The following is a 17,115-nucleotide window of genomic DNA, read 5'->3' on the forward strand; positions in this document are numbered from 1 at the left end:
AAGATTGAGCTTGTGATAATTAGCCTGGCCTCTGCAAAGCTACTATCCATCATGTGTTAAATCATTTTCATCAGAGGCGAGACACCCCAGTTATTCCCGTACATGCATTCTGGCACCTCTAACACCCGGCCAACTGAGCATAATGCTCCCATATGGACAAAAAACTTACGTTCCTCTACAGGTGCTTGTCTGTTTCGACCCTCTCCGTTTCTGCCCCGAGAGCTGGTGTTCCACTCTTTGATGACCTCCACGTCATCACTGTCCGAGTCATCAGATCCTCTCTTTTTTCCCTTCCCTTGCTTCTTTTTCCTATTAGGAAGGAGGAATGGTGGATCAGTGGGAGTAACAGATGGAAGAGAGAAGGGCAGTTAAATGAGGTCATCTCTGTACCAGTGTACAACAAGGACAAATGTTGTCAAACAAATCTTATTTTACTTTTTTATCTTTTCATCCTCAGAGGTCAGACTCATGGAGGACTCTTCTGTTTCTGATGCGATGAACTCATCCATACTGTCTTCGTCAAAGAACCCCTGCAAGAGAGTACGCTCGCATGAGTCTCGACAAAGCGATGATATAGGTCAACCAAACACTGAGTGCTCGATCGTGGGCAGCAGAAATGATGCATAAGGGAAAATTTTTGCCGCAGTGCTGATACGTGTGTTATTCCCCCCTGGTGCATGACCTGTCAACACTACGTTTCTATTGTTTTCCCACAGTGTGTGTGATTTGTGCTAATGTATTCTCAGTTTTTCAGTTAGTGTACAGTGTGGTTTCATCCCGTCTTCCCCAGCCCTACCCTGTTTTCTTTACTGATGTAGTCCAGCTGAAGGCACCAGGGATGGGTCCAGATTCTGCTGAGCATCTGGAAATCCTGGAAGAGTTTGGTCCCTGCGCGGCCCCGGCCCCCCTCCAAAGCATTCCCCACACCTGCACACAAGGGAAATAGTTTGTGGAGAAAGATGGATGTGTGTTTGCATTATGTACTTGACAGCGTGCCCTCAATCTCTTCATACATACAGGCTAGTGTGGAAAATGAAGTAAAACAAAACTTGATTGGGGAACACTGATGTCCACCCATGATTATGAAGTCATTATTATTTACACGAAACAAACCATACCAAGCAGTAAGTGTCGGCCATTTTTTGACAGCAACATCCAATCTGCAACTTCTGTCTGATAGTCTGATCTGTTTAATCAGTGGATTTACAAACTGGAGTGAGTGGCAGCTGCTGAAATGTTAATGTTGAAACTGCTCTGTGTGTTGGCCTGCATTGACCCTGAGAAGTCAGAAATTACGGTAGGTTTAACATAAGCAACATGCGCAGCCATTGCCCCCCTGCAGACCGACTGGTGGTCTGTGGAGGTCCAGAGCCACAGTCACAACATCAGCACTGTGCCCTGTGGACAACCCAGCCTAATGAGCCACAGCACATACCGCCAAACCCCCCCCCATCACTCCTCTTCTTACACCCCGGCTCTCCTGTTCTTTGTTTTCGCTTTTGGTGTAAAACCTCTGGCCCCTCCTCCCTCTAAATTTCTTTCCCTTTCCTTTATGCCCCCACATTCCCCCCTTTTACCCCCCACCCTCTGTTCCCTCTCTCCCAGAGCTCTTCATTAGGGAGACGTGGGAAACTGGGCTTAAACCCTGCCTGCGGCACTCTGCCAGCTGCCACTCTTATACACACACACACACACAGACACACACACGTACGTCCTGGGCCACATTCTGCGAGGAAAGTCCACTAAACGACTTAACAATGCAGCACGAAGTGAGAGACCAGAAAGGCCTTCCATTTATCTAAAAACCTTGTCTGAGTAAATGACATCCAGTCAAGAGAGCACTTTAAAGAGAAACAAGACTCCTGCAGTAGGATTTAGCCTAGTCCTAGACTACGCATGTTTTCCAGTGGAATTCTCTATTGAATTTTGTTTTTGTCTACGACTAGGCTAAATCCCTGTCTGGGCAATCAGAACTGACACTGTAAAAACCTTGTTAGCTGCCTCTAGAGGCCCTGCTGCTCCCAACATCCGAAAAGATGAGAGTAGTTTGAATAAATCACGCAAGTGGTACTGAACACCCTGTGCTGCTGTGCAACAAAAACTCAAAGAAGGTGCATTAGTGCATTGTTCTCACCTGTGAAGTGCTCCAGGTAGTATCTGTACAGTTTACACTGCAGCGGGGTCACTCTAATGGACAACACATACTCGTGTTTGGGAGGCAGGAACTTTGTGAGTGCCGTGTAATCTTTCCTCTGTGGGAAACAAAAAAAATCCTCTTTAGGAGGCAAAGAAAAGAGGTCAAAGAGACCCTGAGTCAATAGTTGTAGCCACTTTTATTTTTACCTGGACACAGCCGGCAAGCATCTCATAGAGGATGTGAGCCCTCTTCTTCATGATCCGGACATCATGTAACGTAGAATCAGCACACTGACCATTCTGGATGGGGTTAATGAAGCGGTTCCTGAACTCCTTAATTGACCCAAGCAGGTTCTCCTTGATGAAGTTCACCATGCAGTGGTCTAGTAAGGAGACAAAGATCACACATTTTAGATAAATTCCCCACAACGCTAAATCTGGGTCTAACGTCATTTATATAACCAGGCAGCCTCACATTCAACAAGGTTGTTTTGCAGAGGCGTTCCAGTCAGCACAACCCTCCTTCGCGTCCTGATAGAATTCATCGCTTTGGACACTGCAGATGCCTCGTTCTTCAGAATGTGACCTTCATCACAGATCACCAAGTCTGGACCTGGTGATCATTGAAGAGAAAAGCTCATCACAGGTGCAAGTACAACTGGAGACATATTTGACAAAAGAGGTGCAATTCAACAGTATGAGCTGGTGGAGACTAAGTTGACCAATGCCACATATGGTGTCATTCGAAAATAAATGTATAATGGATGCCAGCTGTAAATTTTCAATTAAATTCTAAGAAAATGTATCTGAGCAGTGCTTTACTCATGCATTGATGAATCATTACCTGAACAATTTCTTTAACATCTTCCATGACAGTCCATCTTTCCTTACAAGAACCATTGATATTTTGAATGGTGGACCAAAACACTAATGAACGTGACTAATGAAAGTTGCATTAACTAAACATGTGACTGTTCCAGCAGAGGCCAGAAAACAGCTATCCATCATTTCTGAGACAACATAAGTGAAAATGGTCCGAACCAGAATCGAAAATATCACAGACATTTTTTTCTGTTCAAACCCTCATTAAAAAGAGCTCATATATGTAACATAAAACACATTTAAACATCATTGTACCTGGATCTACCAGTGTCTTCTGAAAGGTTTCTTTGAGCTTTTTGCTCTTGATGTTCCTGCCCTGCGTGAGGTTTCGGTACATCTCGTAGCCGATGATCATAACGCCACCTGTATCTTGCCATCGTTGGAGGTTGTATGCTCGCTCCTGTGGCCTCTTTACCGTGGCTAGCTCAGTCACCTGGTAAACACACAACAGAGATCGATCAAGCAAAAATTGAATAAAGAAGAAGAAGAAATCATGGACACATATACACACAAGAAAAAACAAATAGCAGCCCTGTGAAATAGGCACTACTTGAAAGGCTGCGAAAGAAACTGCTTACCTCTAAACTCTCATCATCCTTCATTCCATTTTGCCACTTCTCAAACTCGTTGAGCCAATTAAGGACAGTGTTCAGGGGACAAACCACCAAGGCTGTGCTGAACTCCAGCTTGTCACAAAGCAGCAAAGTGTGAAGGAATGTCACCACCTACAGGGCAAAAACAGAACTATGGTTGAACATAGCTGGCACACACAGAGACACATGCAGACACACAGGGCTGCAACTAACAATTATTTTCATTATCGATTAATCTGCTGGTTATTTTTACGATCGATCAATCAATTCATCGCTCAGTCTATGAAATGTCAAAAAATGCTCATCACAATCTCCCAGACCTTAAAGTGTCATCTTCAAACTGTTTCTTTTGTCCAACCAACAGTACAAAACCCAAAGACTCTTCATTAACTGTCATCAAAAATAACAAAGAAAATCATCATCTCTTTAAATTTAATAAGTTCGGCCCTGCAAATGTTCTCAAACATTCTTGATTGAAAAATGACTGAAACAATAAAATGCTTAATGGTTGGCGATGAATTTTGTTTTGATCAACTAATTGATTATAACTGACTAATCATTGCAGCTCTAACTGCTAGTTTGTGTGGTATATGTCTGGTGTTAGGGAGAAACAAAGAATATGTAGCACTTGAACGAAAGGGTGAGAATATAATGTTTGACAATTCAGTTTTGTAACTGGTTCAGACAGACTTCTGTTAAATTATTTTAAAATCAAATACGAAATTCCAGGTACATCCTGTAGATATGTACCAAAATGTCTGACACGACTAGGTACGAATCCCAAGAGTTAAGAGTGTTGCTTATTTCCTCCCATATTGCACAGCATTGGTGTAATTTTCATGCTGCGCCCTCCTCTGTACCTGCAGAGTTTTTCCCAGCCCCATACAGTGAGCAAGGATGCAGCCGGAACCAGCAGACTTCTCAATCTTCTTCACAGATTCACAGCAGCAGTCCCACATGAACTGAACCCCTAAAGTATAAATAAACAAACAAACAAACAAAGGCTGACATTAGTCCAGAGCACCTCTGTGTATTCACATAAACAATATTGCTGTTGAGCTGCTGATTTTTTGTGACTGAATTTACTGTGTCCTTACCATCAACCTGGTGAGGTTTGAGCTTTGTGACAAGGTTCCTGTGCACCTGCACAAGCGGCTCCTTTGTCTCTTCATCCTCATCCAGCACCAGCTTGGTGGTGATGGGACAGGTCACCTGAGAAGACTCCTCCACCACAATCACCTGAAAAAGGATCAAAGACAGAGAGAGAGGGGAGCTGCATGAAAACATCTCAGCTTCATTTCCAAAGAAAAGTAAATCAAACAATGCCTGAAACAAAAATATATTTTGCTACTTTAAATAGGTGTCTGGTTTTTATATTTTTATTTTTAATACCCTGGGGATACACAATCTTACCATAGAACTGTAATTCTGCAAGTAAGTCATAATGGCCAGTGCATGATTCTAATGAAAACAAAAGCTCATTTTATTTTGAACAGAACTGTGATTCAATGAACACATACCGGAGTTTAACTCAGATACATTAAGTGACAGTGAAGTTAATGTACACAAGCCGGTAGTACTGCAACTATATCAACATGCACGTTGTTGACTAAAAAGAGGCGGGACTAAAATGTAGCTTGAAAAATAAGAAACAAAATCGCTCATTACATGGAAATATTCTTGACTGTGTTTTTCAGTGCAGTAGTTTCGTGTCCCGCACTATGCGTGCCATGTCAGGACTATCGGCGGCATACAATGAGCTCTATCAAGTCTAAACTGAGGCTGAGGGTGAGGGTGTGTGTGTGTGTGTGTGTGTGTGTGTTCTGTATGCTGATGTTTCAGCTACATTGCAGGTTTATCTAAAGCAGCAGTAGGAGCTTTAAAACTAGCTAAAAACTATAGATCTTGTGATCAGAAACACTAGCCCAGTATGCACCTAACACCTGTGTTACTATGTACTAACTGATGTATTTGGTGACATAAAAATGCTGTGTTTATTTTTCCTACCTACTATTTTTACCACCAAAGTTGATTTGATCTAATTTGTCATGGAAATCACCCTGGATGTATTGATGATTAAATGCAAATCTGTATTCTTAGATATTTAACCTGTGTTTTCAGATTCAGATTCATTAGACTGTCACCTGGCTGCATGGACCATCGACTACCTCACCAACAGACCACAGTATGTGAGGCTTCACGACTGTGTGTCGGATGTAGTACTTTGCACCACAGGGGCTCCACAGGGTACTGTGCTCTCTCCTTTCCTCTTCACCCTCTACACATCAGACTTCAGACACAACACAACCAGCTGCCACCTCCAGAAGTTCCCGACGATACAGCCATCGTTGGATGTGTATCGCAGGGGAATGATTTGGAATACAGGGAAGTCATCACTAACTTTGTCGACTGGTGTGGACTAAACCACCTGCACATCAATGCCGGCAAGACCAAGGAGATGGTGATTAGCTTCCACAGGAAAGCACCACAGACTACACCGTTGTGCATCCAGGGATTTGACAGAGATCATGGAGGAGTACAAATACCTAGGTGTACACCTAAACAATAACTGGTCCACGAACACTGATGATGTATAGAAAGGTCCAAAGTCATCTCCATCTCCTGAGAAGATGTCTACTTTTTATTTTTGTTTTTTTCTCTAATGTTCTCTACCTCTGCTCCTATTTTTCTTCCCACTGCTATCACATGCTGCTGTCATGCCCAAATTTCCACAGCTGGGGATAAATTAAGTTTTATCTTATCCTATCTTATAATGACAAGATAAATCTTGTGTTAAATAAGTTTGACTAAACTGACAAAAAATGAATGACTATACTTGCTTGACAGAAATGTTCAATATAACCTGACAGCACAAAAAAAAAAACTAGTTGTCATTGACTAAGATGAGACTGAATCTTGCCTGGCATGCAGTATTACCAGGAGACTACCAAACGCTCGTGTTGAGAAAGCAACAGCTCAGTTTTACCTCTCGAAGTTTCTTCCTGAGCGCCTCTCTCTCAGCTATACGTTTCCTCCTCTCCTCCTCTTCTTTCAGAGCATCTCTCGTCTCTGTCCGCAGCTTGTCATCCTTCAGGATTTTGCGGATCTTTTTGCGTCCTTTGCGGTCTTCTCCATCTTGGTCCTCATCATCTTCCCCTCCGCTCTGTGGAAATGATCACAAAGTTCAGCCCTCTGATCTTCAGCCCTTAGGAAAAAAATTCACTCCCTATGATCAGCAGCCAAGCTACCCTATGATTAATTTGTGCCCTCAATAATCTTCACAACACACTCCAGGGGGAAGTTCAAATAACATTTTATGTGTCATGCATGACTTGACTAGTAAATGCTATGTGGGTCCATCTCCTCCAACTGGCAAATCCTGCCTTGAAAAAAAAAAAATTGGGATAGTTCAAGACGACTACCAAGCACGCTGCATTTTAAACACCTTCTCATTGCTGGAGGAGGACTCCTGAACTTTGATCCTGCGCCGCTTCTTCTTCTGCTTGTAACTTCTCTGTTTCTCCTCATCCTTCTTCTTCGCAGATCTACAGACACAAAGCAGAATTCACATAAGCAAGAGCAGCAGGAGATCAATCCAGATGCAGTGACAGTAAAGCAGTACTGCTATTGATTGGTTAGGGCTCTCTCTTCTCACCTGGTCTTTCGACGCTTCCCGTCATTCTCTGATTCACTAAGCTCTTCACTTATCCCCGACTCTGCGCTGGAGACTGCCTTCTCAAAGTCTGAGTCTTCAGAGTCATCGCTACCCACTGACAGGCAGGCAAATAAAAGACAAAGGAACAAAAGTCACATGCTGGTCTCACACAGTTCAGAATATTTGGGCCCATATTGTTCGACATGACACACACACGGCAAATTTCAGAATGAACCTTTCTGCCCCGACTTCTTCTTGCCGCCCTTGTTCTTCTCTTTACTGGCAGCTTTCTCGTCTCCTGATTCGCCCTCACTCAGCGAGAGCTTCTGGGAAAGCAATTTGTGCCGTCTGCCACGCTTCTTCACTTCGACATCAGAACTCGAGTCTTCTGAATCCTCATCTTCAAACAGAGAAGCAAATAGTTTGAGATGATACACAATAAAAGAGCCTTATTTGAAAAGAAAAAAAAATAAATGTTATATTTAGGAAATGTATGCTACCTTCCTGCTCTTCTTCTGCATCCTCATCCTCATCCTCTTTTTTAACTTTCTTGGAGGACTTTTTGTCCTTATTGGCTCCTTCATCATCAGAGGAGCTCTCTGCTCCAGAAGAATAGTTGGATTTTATTTGGGCGAGAAGCATTTTCTTTGCAATCCTTCAGGAGAAAAGTGAAAAAAGACAGAGAGGCATGAATTACATAATAAAAACATGTTTGGCCAAAATTATCCTATTGATGGAAGAAACTAGGGTTGAGCAGTGTGACAGTATGACATGCGATGATAGAAATGTGTCCAACAATAGAGATTTGGCAAAACTGTTTCCATCACAGTAGCTATCCCTTAAGCCATATTTACACACAGTGTCGTTCACAGTGTATGCACTGCTACCCTGCTACACAGCGGGCGAGTGGGTGTGTTGATGAGCTTGCAAGCAGTGTAATCATCAACACACTTTTCAGCATGCCTGTATATTGCTTTCCACGCTTTTGTTGACATTGTTGATAGTGTACAAATACATGTAGTATTGATATCAACGCAAAAACAGTCATCATTACAGATGAGTCCTCCACCTCCTCCCACCGCATGCTCTACCCGGGCGCCACCCCTCACTTAAACTAATATTTCCAGTACATGACAACGCATCTGACATGTGTGAAAGGGCAACTCCACACAATGTCCACAGAATCAGGTCCAGACATCCTCTGCTATATATTCAGGGCGGGAGGCAAGATGGAGCAATCACACTGCCTCACAAGGTCACGTGATTTGGGCAGCAGGACTGCCTACCACGTTCTCACATGACCTGACATGAGAGCGACATTTGTTGGTGATAATGCACCTCTATTGCATCTCTGTTGCTCTCATTTGAAACCTTAAAGCTTCTATTTTGAAAGTTAGTAAGTTTCACTCTGACGCGTCTTATGTTTTTAACTTTGCAATATTGTTGTTTTCTAAGTACCTGTTTTCAGGATCATCATCGTCATCATCTTCACAAACCCGAGAAACTCTCTCTTTATCATCCATTTCGTCTCCTACGCAACAAAATAACATACATAAAAGTCAGGTTGGCTAAATTGTGTCATAGTTAGATAGATGCTGGGCTCAGCACCAATAAATGCTCCTCGCTTATGGATAAAATTACCTGAGGACTGATGGAAACGTGCACCACCTCCCACCATGTTATCCTCCACAATGGGTTTCATCTTTTGCGCGTCGCTGTCCTCCCCGGAGTCTTCTTCAGCCTGCTGCTCCTCCTCATCTTCACTAGAAGATGACTGCAGCTTGGAGGCGGATCTGGAGCTCCTTCCCTTGCGCTTCTTTTCATAAGACCTTTTCCTCTCTGCTGTCTTTTTCTCGGGTGACTTTTTGTCGTCCTCTTTTGCACCGTCTTGTTTCTTCACACGGGTAGATCTCCTCTTTGTTGTGCCCACTTTACTTTTTGTCTCCTTCTCTTGGTCCGAGTCGGAGTTGGAGGAGTCTGAGCCGTTCTGTTTCTTCTTCTTGGATGTCTTTTTGTTTGTGTTCTCAAAGTCTGAACCAGAGCTTTCGGACTTCCGTTTGCGTTTGGACGCTTTCTCTGTATCCTGTGTGGATGTGTTGTTTAGTTTGAATAAACGCTTTTTAGCACCCGTGCTTCCTGGCTCCTCATCTGTGCTGTGGCATGCTGCAGCTTTCTCTAGAAGTATGCTAGGAACTTCGTCCGAGTCATCAGAGTCCACTGTTTTTTTCTCTGAAACCTTGGTCTGCTTCCGATCCTCTTTTTTGGTGTTGCTGGATTTCTTGGAGGATTTGGCCTTGCCCTTGCTATCATCCTCCGACTCTGACTCAGAGGACTCTTCCTTGGCCTTATTCTCAGCCTGCTTCCTCAAGGGAGTCGTCTTCACTCTACTAGAGCGGCGGCTGGGTGGTGAGCTGTTTGTCCCATCTTCTGCATCAGCAGAATCCTCTTTCTCCGCTTCACATTTGTCTTCTTTTGACTTTTTCTGCATCTCTCCATCTTTTTCTCTGTTTTTGGACCTAGAGGACCTAGACCCACATGTTGTCACGACTGGCACAGGAGTTAGTTTGACTATGAGGTTTTTCACCTTGGGCTGTGGCCGTTGAGAGTCTGTTAGGTTTTCATTTGACTGCATATTTTCAGTATCTTTTTCAGCGTCTGTGACCAAATTGGTGTCAGTCAGTGAGAGCATGGTGGAATCCGCAAGACTCTCCACCATCTGAAAAAGCTCTTCGGGAACTGAAGGAGGCACAGACATAATGTCGTGATCGAGGGACATTTCACCAGTTGACACTAGCCCATCATCACAGACTTCAGTTTGAATTGTCTTTTTGGTTACATCGGTTTCTGTTTGGTTGTCTGTCATTTCAGTGTCATAATTAGCCACATCGTGCTCGTTATGGTGCTCCTCCTGCTGCTCCTCGTCCGGCTGATCATGCTGGTCCTCGTCCTGCTGATCATGCCGGTCCTCGTCCGGCTGCTCCTCTGCTGCGTCAGCTCCATCTACTGCATCCGCTACAGTATCCATGTGGTCGTTTACTAGAGGGGCCACAACATCAGTGCTCTTCCTCACAATGAGTTGCCCTTCGTTTCCATTCTGCACCTCCATGTTTCTGAATTCAGGCCCCAAAGCCTCCTCCAAAGCACTGTGGGCTTTTTTCAAATCGGCAAGCACGGCCTTGAAGGCTTTCAAATGCCGATACCTGATAGACTTATCTCCCTGCTCCTCTTCCGCCTGTTGGATGAACTGGATGAAAGTATTGTTCAGACCAGTTGTGGTTTCAACAAGCTTTTTTGCTTTCTTTATAAGTTCTTTGGGTACCTGCAGTTTTTTGTAGGAGAATGTCATGGTCCCTGAGCCTTCGATGTGTTCTTTTCCATTGACAACTGCTTTGTGCTCTTTGACTGTTTTGTTCTTGTGTCTCTTGCTCTCACGTTCCTCAGTTTTATCTGGTTTTCGCTGCTTGAGTTGCACAAGTTCTTGTTTTTCCATGATGCTGTGGCATTTGGAGACCAGATCCTGGAGGGGCTCCGACCGACATACATAGCAGTGCCACTTTGAGTTCTCATCAGTAATGACTGACAGCTCCTTTCTGCCCAGGTTGCGCAGGATGCACTTCTTGCAGAAGGCATTGTTGCAGTAGTCACAGCAGATGAGCTTCCCACCCTCAGCACACCACCTGGGGGGGGGAAGTTCAGAGTATTAGGGCATAAAAGTCTTTGAGTTCAAGGTCACTTAGTATAATAAGGTTTCAAAAATGAGTGGCACTTGAATAAGGATTGATCTTAGATATATATCTCAAAACTAAGAATCATTTCAAATAAAGAAAGAACAACAAAAAAAGGTCAAAAATACAATATTTCATTATAAGTTGCTGTCAAAGGGGCATTAAAATCATTAATTTAATTATGTCATGCACTTTAAACACAACCACAAGAAAAGACGCTTGTGGTTGTGCGGCTGTCACGTGAATGCCACATCAAACAAAAACTGTCACAATAGAATTAAAGTAACACCATATTCTTTAGAGATGCCAAGTCAAGCCTATGTTAGAATTCATATCTCATTAGTAATATTAATGTTTGTGTCACTTCAGTTTAACAAATGAATCAGAATATATTTTTGGTTTTGGTAATATATCGTACCTGCACTGCTCATCCATGCCATCGGAGTCTCTGTTGATGTCATCACTTGTGTAATATTTGTAGCATGCCTAGAGGAAGAGGAAGCAATACGATCACTAATATGTAAGAATGGAAAGACTTAAAATATCAGTGTGGAACTTCACTGCAATAGCAATGGAAAAATATGAAATGCATATTTTACATTTTTACATTATTTTACCTTGCAAATAAGTACTTTGAGAACAGGATGCTCATACACAGAGTTGCGCTGAAACTGGTTTACTTGTTTTCCACAGGCAGTGCAGTTCACCTTCTTCTGCAGGGTATCATCTGTAATAAAGGGAAAATAAATCAAAAACTGTGACTTTCTCCATTTCATTTTATATGCACGCTCATTGTGAACATCAATGTACCAGACTCACATAGTTTCCACATAATGAAATGCAATAACCTGTATTTTTCTGTTTGAAATCCACTCTGAGCTTCATGGCACCTTTATTTTCATTCCCAGCTGGCCTCATCACTAAAGTGCCTAATCAAATGAAATAACAAGGCAATCACAGAAAATCAGTGTTTCATTTAGCGTCAATAACATACTGATCAAGACCAACTAGCACCTGCGTACACCATACCTTTAGATACGCTGCCTGTGTTATTGTCTGAAGGATTGTCAGAAGTGGCACCTTCATTTTCACTCTGGGCCGAGGCGTCGGATTCATTCAGTCCAGTGTGCTTAGCTACAGTGGTGGGCTTCCTGAAATGAGTTGGCACATAGTTTAAGCTGCATCATGAGAGAACTCTTGAGCACATGCAACTGCAAAGAAAACAGTAACAGCCACAGTTTAGAAAACTGCTCCTCACCTCTGGTTGCGAAAAGAGGAGGACTTCATAGTTTCTGTTGAGCTACCAGGCTGATGAGAATACAAGATTCATTTAAATATCTTAGCCACTGAGAACCAAAATCAGTAAAATATGTGCATTTTGGAGTAGTTTCTTTTTTCAGTATTGTCTTGCAACAAACAGAGGTCAAAACATTTTGACTGCCAAAGAGGCTGCATACTTACCTCCTCTGCTTTTTCTGCCATTTGGTCAAGGTTTGATTCAGAAGAGGGCAGACTCATTTTACCTGGAGAGACATGTGAAGATTTGTTTTGTGTTGAAATTACTGGTAAATTAAGATGTTGAATATCTCCCTTTAAAAAAAGGCATATCTACGTGTATTTACTGTTACCATACAAGTACCATTCAGTACTTGATATTACAATTTCACTTTTTCTGTTCACTTTTCCACTATTTGTGTATTTCTTTCATGTTTTAGCAGCTGAGCTTCAAAAATGAGAAAAATTGAGACTATTTTCTCCAGGCTGCCGGGTACAAGGCTTAAAACGTCCACTGAAGAACAAGCAAGAACTATGCACATATTCTATAAAGACAGCAGGACATGCATACAAATGTAACAGCCCACGAAAATACAGCAGGAAAATGAACAGCACCAGTCGATGAAACACACAAAAAAAACCCACAAATTTCAACTTTCTAAGTGAATATCTTATCATATCTCAAATGCACATACCTGTGTTTTGGATGTTCACTATGCAAAACAATTGCATTATAGAAACATAGCTGTGTGAACATTCATTATATTCATAGAATTATGTTCAAGACTGCTTAATAACGGCAATTACACAGAATTATATTCGTCGGGGGTGTTTTCTCCAGATAGTTAGGGGCAATGTCAGAGGTTACAGACTATGTTCGGGTTTTTGTTTGCCTACAGGAAATAAAAAAGGAACAAAACTTCACAAAGAACGGTTAATAAAAAGCACAATTACAGCATTTGTTCGATTATATTACATTAAATCTGTGCGTTACCTACATCCTTTTCCGTGCATGTATTAGGAGCACATCGCTCCTGAGACAGAGGCACCGCTGTTTATTTTGCCGTTTTGCGTCATCATAATGTGCTGATTAGATCGCTATGAGCCGTAGAGCTATCAGTCCCTCCAGCAGCAACCAGGCCTAAAATATATCCAAAACCCCATGTCAGTCGAAGAAACAGAGCCCACTTGCCAAACAAGCAGCGCATGCTTCTGCATTTGCAGCCCTGTGCTCCTTCTTTCTCCTCAACGCAGCCTTTCTGTGTTTTGACAAGACAGGAACTCCTCACTGTCAGGGATGCCAAGTTCAGGCTTGCTAACAGTAGCAGGCTGAACGCTTGCCGTTAATGCACAACTACTACTTTTCACTGCCCCACGTTGCCCTGGCAACATTGCAATCTCGGCAGTTCATACAAGGTCCAATGCATGGGCATGCACCGAAAAATGCATCCGCAGGCCTTTCCTTCTCTGGCGATGCCATGGCACGAAACAGCGCGCTAACCGCAGCCTGGCACTAACGTTACCTCGTAGCATCCAAAGTAGCGATGCAACGTTGAGCTAACCAAGTTACAATGCAAACCAAGTCACTACAGTTTTACAAACAAGCGCACTTGGAGCTCTTATTACTTTCACACTTACCCTGGAATCATCATATGTACAACTGAATCTGCGTGTGTACGAACTTGAATATTGCCGGCTGCGCAGCTAATAGCAACAACTCAGCTAGCCTAGCTTGCTAACTACCAATATGCACTCATGGCCCGGCTCGCCGCTAGCAAAGGTAGCACAGTAATCAATGCAAAATTGACTTGTCTAAACAAACAGGCTCAACAGTGTTACCTACCTGCTTTTCACCGTCGTCATTTCTTGACTGACAGACACACGTTTTGTTTGTGGTGCAAGTGGCCCTGCTCAGTCCAGCTTGTGGATTTTGGGTGGTACAGAAGAAAGAATAGGCACAGAATACCGAAACAACTCCGGTCAGGGGAGACAAAGCAAGGGGACCATCTTGCCGGATGGCTGTGGACGCAGTAAAATGGCGCATCGAGCCTAAATCCTGTGAGTTTTCCTATTGGCTGACCGCTTCGGATGCTCTCCTGCTCTGAGTGGTCGAGGCTCACCGGAGCCTATTGATTCGCTCAGCCGAGGAGAGAGTTATTCTCTCTGGGAAATATAATGCTGCCGGCTATATTTCCATTTCATTCATTTGTTGATACGGTGTAGAGGCGCGCTGTTTTGTTTCTGCTTCCAAGCTCCACTTCCCAAAATAATGTAGATAGATAGATAGATAGATAGATAGATAGATAGATAGATAGATAGATAGATAGATAGATAGATAGATAGATAGATAGAATAAGAATATTATTATTTATTGATGACAGTATTAATTTGTTAATTAGATTGTTAACATTTTACTGTCACCTGGTTGAGGTTGAGCTACTTTTAACTACTTTTTACACAGACGAGTAATGTGGTTCACTGAAGTCACACAGTAAATGTTGCATGTGCATGTTCTCTGTTTTCTCTGTGAAATGTGGCATCATTTTACCTATATGTGCCTCACACGGAAATTTAAGTAAACTATGTGATATTTTTAGAGGGGAGATGTCTTTTTAGAGGAAGTGCTAACAAATCTGAAACATGACTGGGGGCCCTAGTGTAAGCCACAACATTTGGGGACCACAGATTTCATTCAGTCATTGGTTGTACTTCATAAGCTTGGACACTTTTTTCTGAATATTTGTCTTCTGAAGTTTGCAACTTTCCAAATGCACTAAAGTAAAAAAAAAATAAAATAAAAAAAACATGATTATTTGGTGCATCTGTGCCTGTCCTGTGGCAGTAGATGGACTGCCCTGGTGTGAACGCTGTGACTCCTCTAAGTTACACGTCTTTCCAGAAATGGGCCTCCTCTTCAAACGTTGTCAGTTGATGGTGCAATAGTACAAAATATAAAAGAACAGAAGTAGTGGATGCAAAATGCGGAGATGTGAATGTGTTGCAGTATGAAAAGACAGGAGCTAAAAACAGAGTCATGCTCCTCTGCTTGTCCTGTCAGCACTTATTAAAACTGAGCCTTGTTTCCAAGTCACTGACTCATCCAATGACCAGCTGCATCAGACAATAATCTAAATATAATCATTTATTTTCATTAACATATAAGTAGAACCTTTTTTTTTTTGCTACTATTTTTACTATCGTCACATTTTCCTCTTGCTAATGTGTGAGATAAAGCTAAATTGACTCAAAATATTTCCCATGTGCCTACTCAGAGCAGTCATTTTGACATCATAACCAGGACTGCAAAGGTGCTACTATAAATTCCATTAATAACGGCTGCGCGCTGGCTCCCTGTCGCACACTTTAATGGAACGGGGTCATCATTTATTTCTTCAGCTCTGTTTTTTGCTGCCAAAAGTCAAAATGTGGCGTGAAAAAAGTCCATATGTATCTCAGATTCACAGCAGGCTGAATATGAGTTTTTCATAGTGAAATCATACTGTTTGATAATTAGATGCTATGTTATTTTCTGCTCTGTGGTCTTTCCCATCCTTACACATAAGGACAACCTTCATGAGATGTTAAAACAAGGTGATGATCAGCAATTCTTGGTGAGAGCTTTGCTGATAAGGGTTCAGTAATTCCTTCGTAATAGATAAGTCCACGCATCTAGTGGAACATTTGATAGTAGAATAGATACACATCATCTCTTAGTCCTTATTTGGTGTCTTCCTCCTCCTCATATGCATACGTCGCCTCAGAGTGTTACCACGATGACAATATAAAAGTACGGTAGTAAGCGTGTCGGGTGTTCAAGCTTCCTGCTCAACCTGACAGCGCTGGCTCACGCTCTCTTTCAAAAACATGAAGAACTTCACATTTCAAAGTGTGACACTGATGATTGTGTTGGTGTGCTCAGCATCACTCACATCATCTCGCAAGATACAAGAGGAGCAGCTGGCTCAAATTAGTGAGGAAGCTCAGTATATGTTCAACCATACGGTAAGATGTCAAAAATACATGTGGTTTATTTGTTTGTTTGTTTTATGATATACTGACTTTTTTTTTTTGTTGTCACTGAAGCAGAAGAATGAGTTTGTTCCAAGGGTATCGAAAAACAACACATGTGTGGTATGTTGGAAAGATTATGAATTATTGTGATCATTGTACACAACGGTGTTACATTTGTCAGCGATCAGCATAGTCGATGTCATTTCCATACTTCGCATTAAAGATTAGGTTTTGCTGGTTTCTCTGGACTACTTCAGTCCTAACTCCAGACAACTGTGCCTCTGTCTCAGCAGCCACATTTCTTCTGCTTGGCCGAGAAGTCTCTGAACAACACAATACATTTCCGCAGTTCAACACTGGTTCGCCTCTTGCATCAATACAACAAGGTGAGGTGGAATTCAGTGTGACAGAGAAAGGCTTTTCAGTCCTAAACCAAACCACAACTCCCAAACAAAACTTCAAATGGCTTACAGTAACTCTAAAAGGACTTTGTTCTAACAATGAATATGCTCTTTAATGTTCTGTATTGAGCTGGATTTTTGTGCACCTAAAATTGAAACTGTCAAAATGATTTTTGTTTCAGGATGAGAAGGACACTGAGTGTGAACTGAACCTGAACTCCAGATATCGTGTTAAAAGACTTCTGCAAGAAATCCAGACATGTATTGCGAACATTTCTGGAGAAGAGGCGTAATCAAATGTATTACTCCTAGCAATAATGTGTATTATTTAAGTTTCATATGCATAAGTTATTTTTATTTATTGTAAAATTTATTGTCATATTTATTTTGGTACAGATCTTATTTTTTTAGCAATTGTATTTATACACCAATAAATT

General features: G+C 42.2%; 1 protein-coding gene across 1 annotated transcript in view; it reads right to left on the reverse strand.

Moving 5' to 3' along the window:
* The window catches only part of atrx (ATRX chromatin remodeler), a 29,342-nt gene extending 15,060 nt beyond the window's left edge, over positions 1-14,282 (reverse strand). The window contains exons 1-24 of the mRNA XM_041943492.1: positions 14,110-14,282; positions 12,453-12,514; positions 12,250-12,299; positions 12,021-12,142; positions 11,840-11,920; positions 11,609-11,718; positions 11,410-11,477; positions 8,908-10,943; positions 8,725-8,797; positions 7,767-7,921; positions 7,502-7,666; positions 7,267-7,381; positions 7,057-7,156; positions 6,598-6,774; positions 4,709-4,850; positions 4,472-4,581; positions 3,597-3,743; positions 3,274-3,451; positions 2,612-2,749; positions 2,344-2,519; positions 2,135-2,252; positions 797-927; positions 436-530; positions 170-309 (exon numbers count right to left, since the gene is read on the reverse strand). Coding sequence (XP_041799426.1) covers positions 170-309; positions 436-530; positions 797-927; positions 2,135-2,252; positions 2,344-2,519; positions 2,612-2,749; positions 3,274-3,451; positions 3,597-3,743; positions 4,472-4,581; positions 4,709-4,850; positions 6,598-6,774; positions 7,057-7,156; positions 7,267-7,381; positions 7,502-7,666; positions 7,767-7,921; positions 8,725-8,797; positions 8,908-10,943; positions 11,410-11,477; positions 11,609-11,718; positions 11,840-11,920; positions 12,021-12,142; positions 12,250-12,299; positions 12,453-12,509 — 4,684 coding nt within the window. The 5' untranslated portion in view covers positions 12,510-12,514; positions 14,110-14,282. The remainder of the gene's footprint in view (positions 1-169; positions 310-435; positions 531-796; positions 928-2,134; positions 2,253-2,343; positions 2,520-2,611; positions 2,750-3,273; positions 3,452-3,596; positions 3,744-4,471; positions 4,582-4,708; positions 4,851-6,597; positions 6,775-7,056; positions 7,157-7,266; positions 7,382-7,501; positions 7,667-7,766; positions 7,922-8,724; positions 8,798-8,907; positions 10,944-11,409; positions 11,478-11,608; positions 11,719-11,839; positions 11,921-12,020; positions 12,143-12,249; positions 12,300-12,452; positions 12,515-14,109) is intronic.
* Between the last annotated feature and the right edge of the window lie 2,833 nt (positions 14,283-17,115).

The sequence above is a fragment of the Chelmon rostratus genome, chromosome 9, assembly GCF_017976325.1.
Source record: "Chelmon rostratus isolate fCheRos1 chromosome 9, fCheRos1.pri, whole genome shotgun sequence".
Classification (NCBI taxonomy): Eukaryota; Metazoa; Chordata; class Actinopteri; order Chaetodontiformes; family Chaetodontidae; genus Chelmon; species Chelmon rostratus.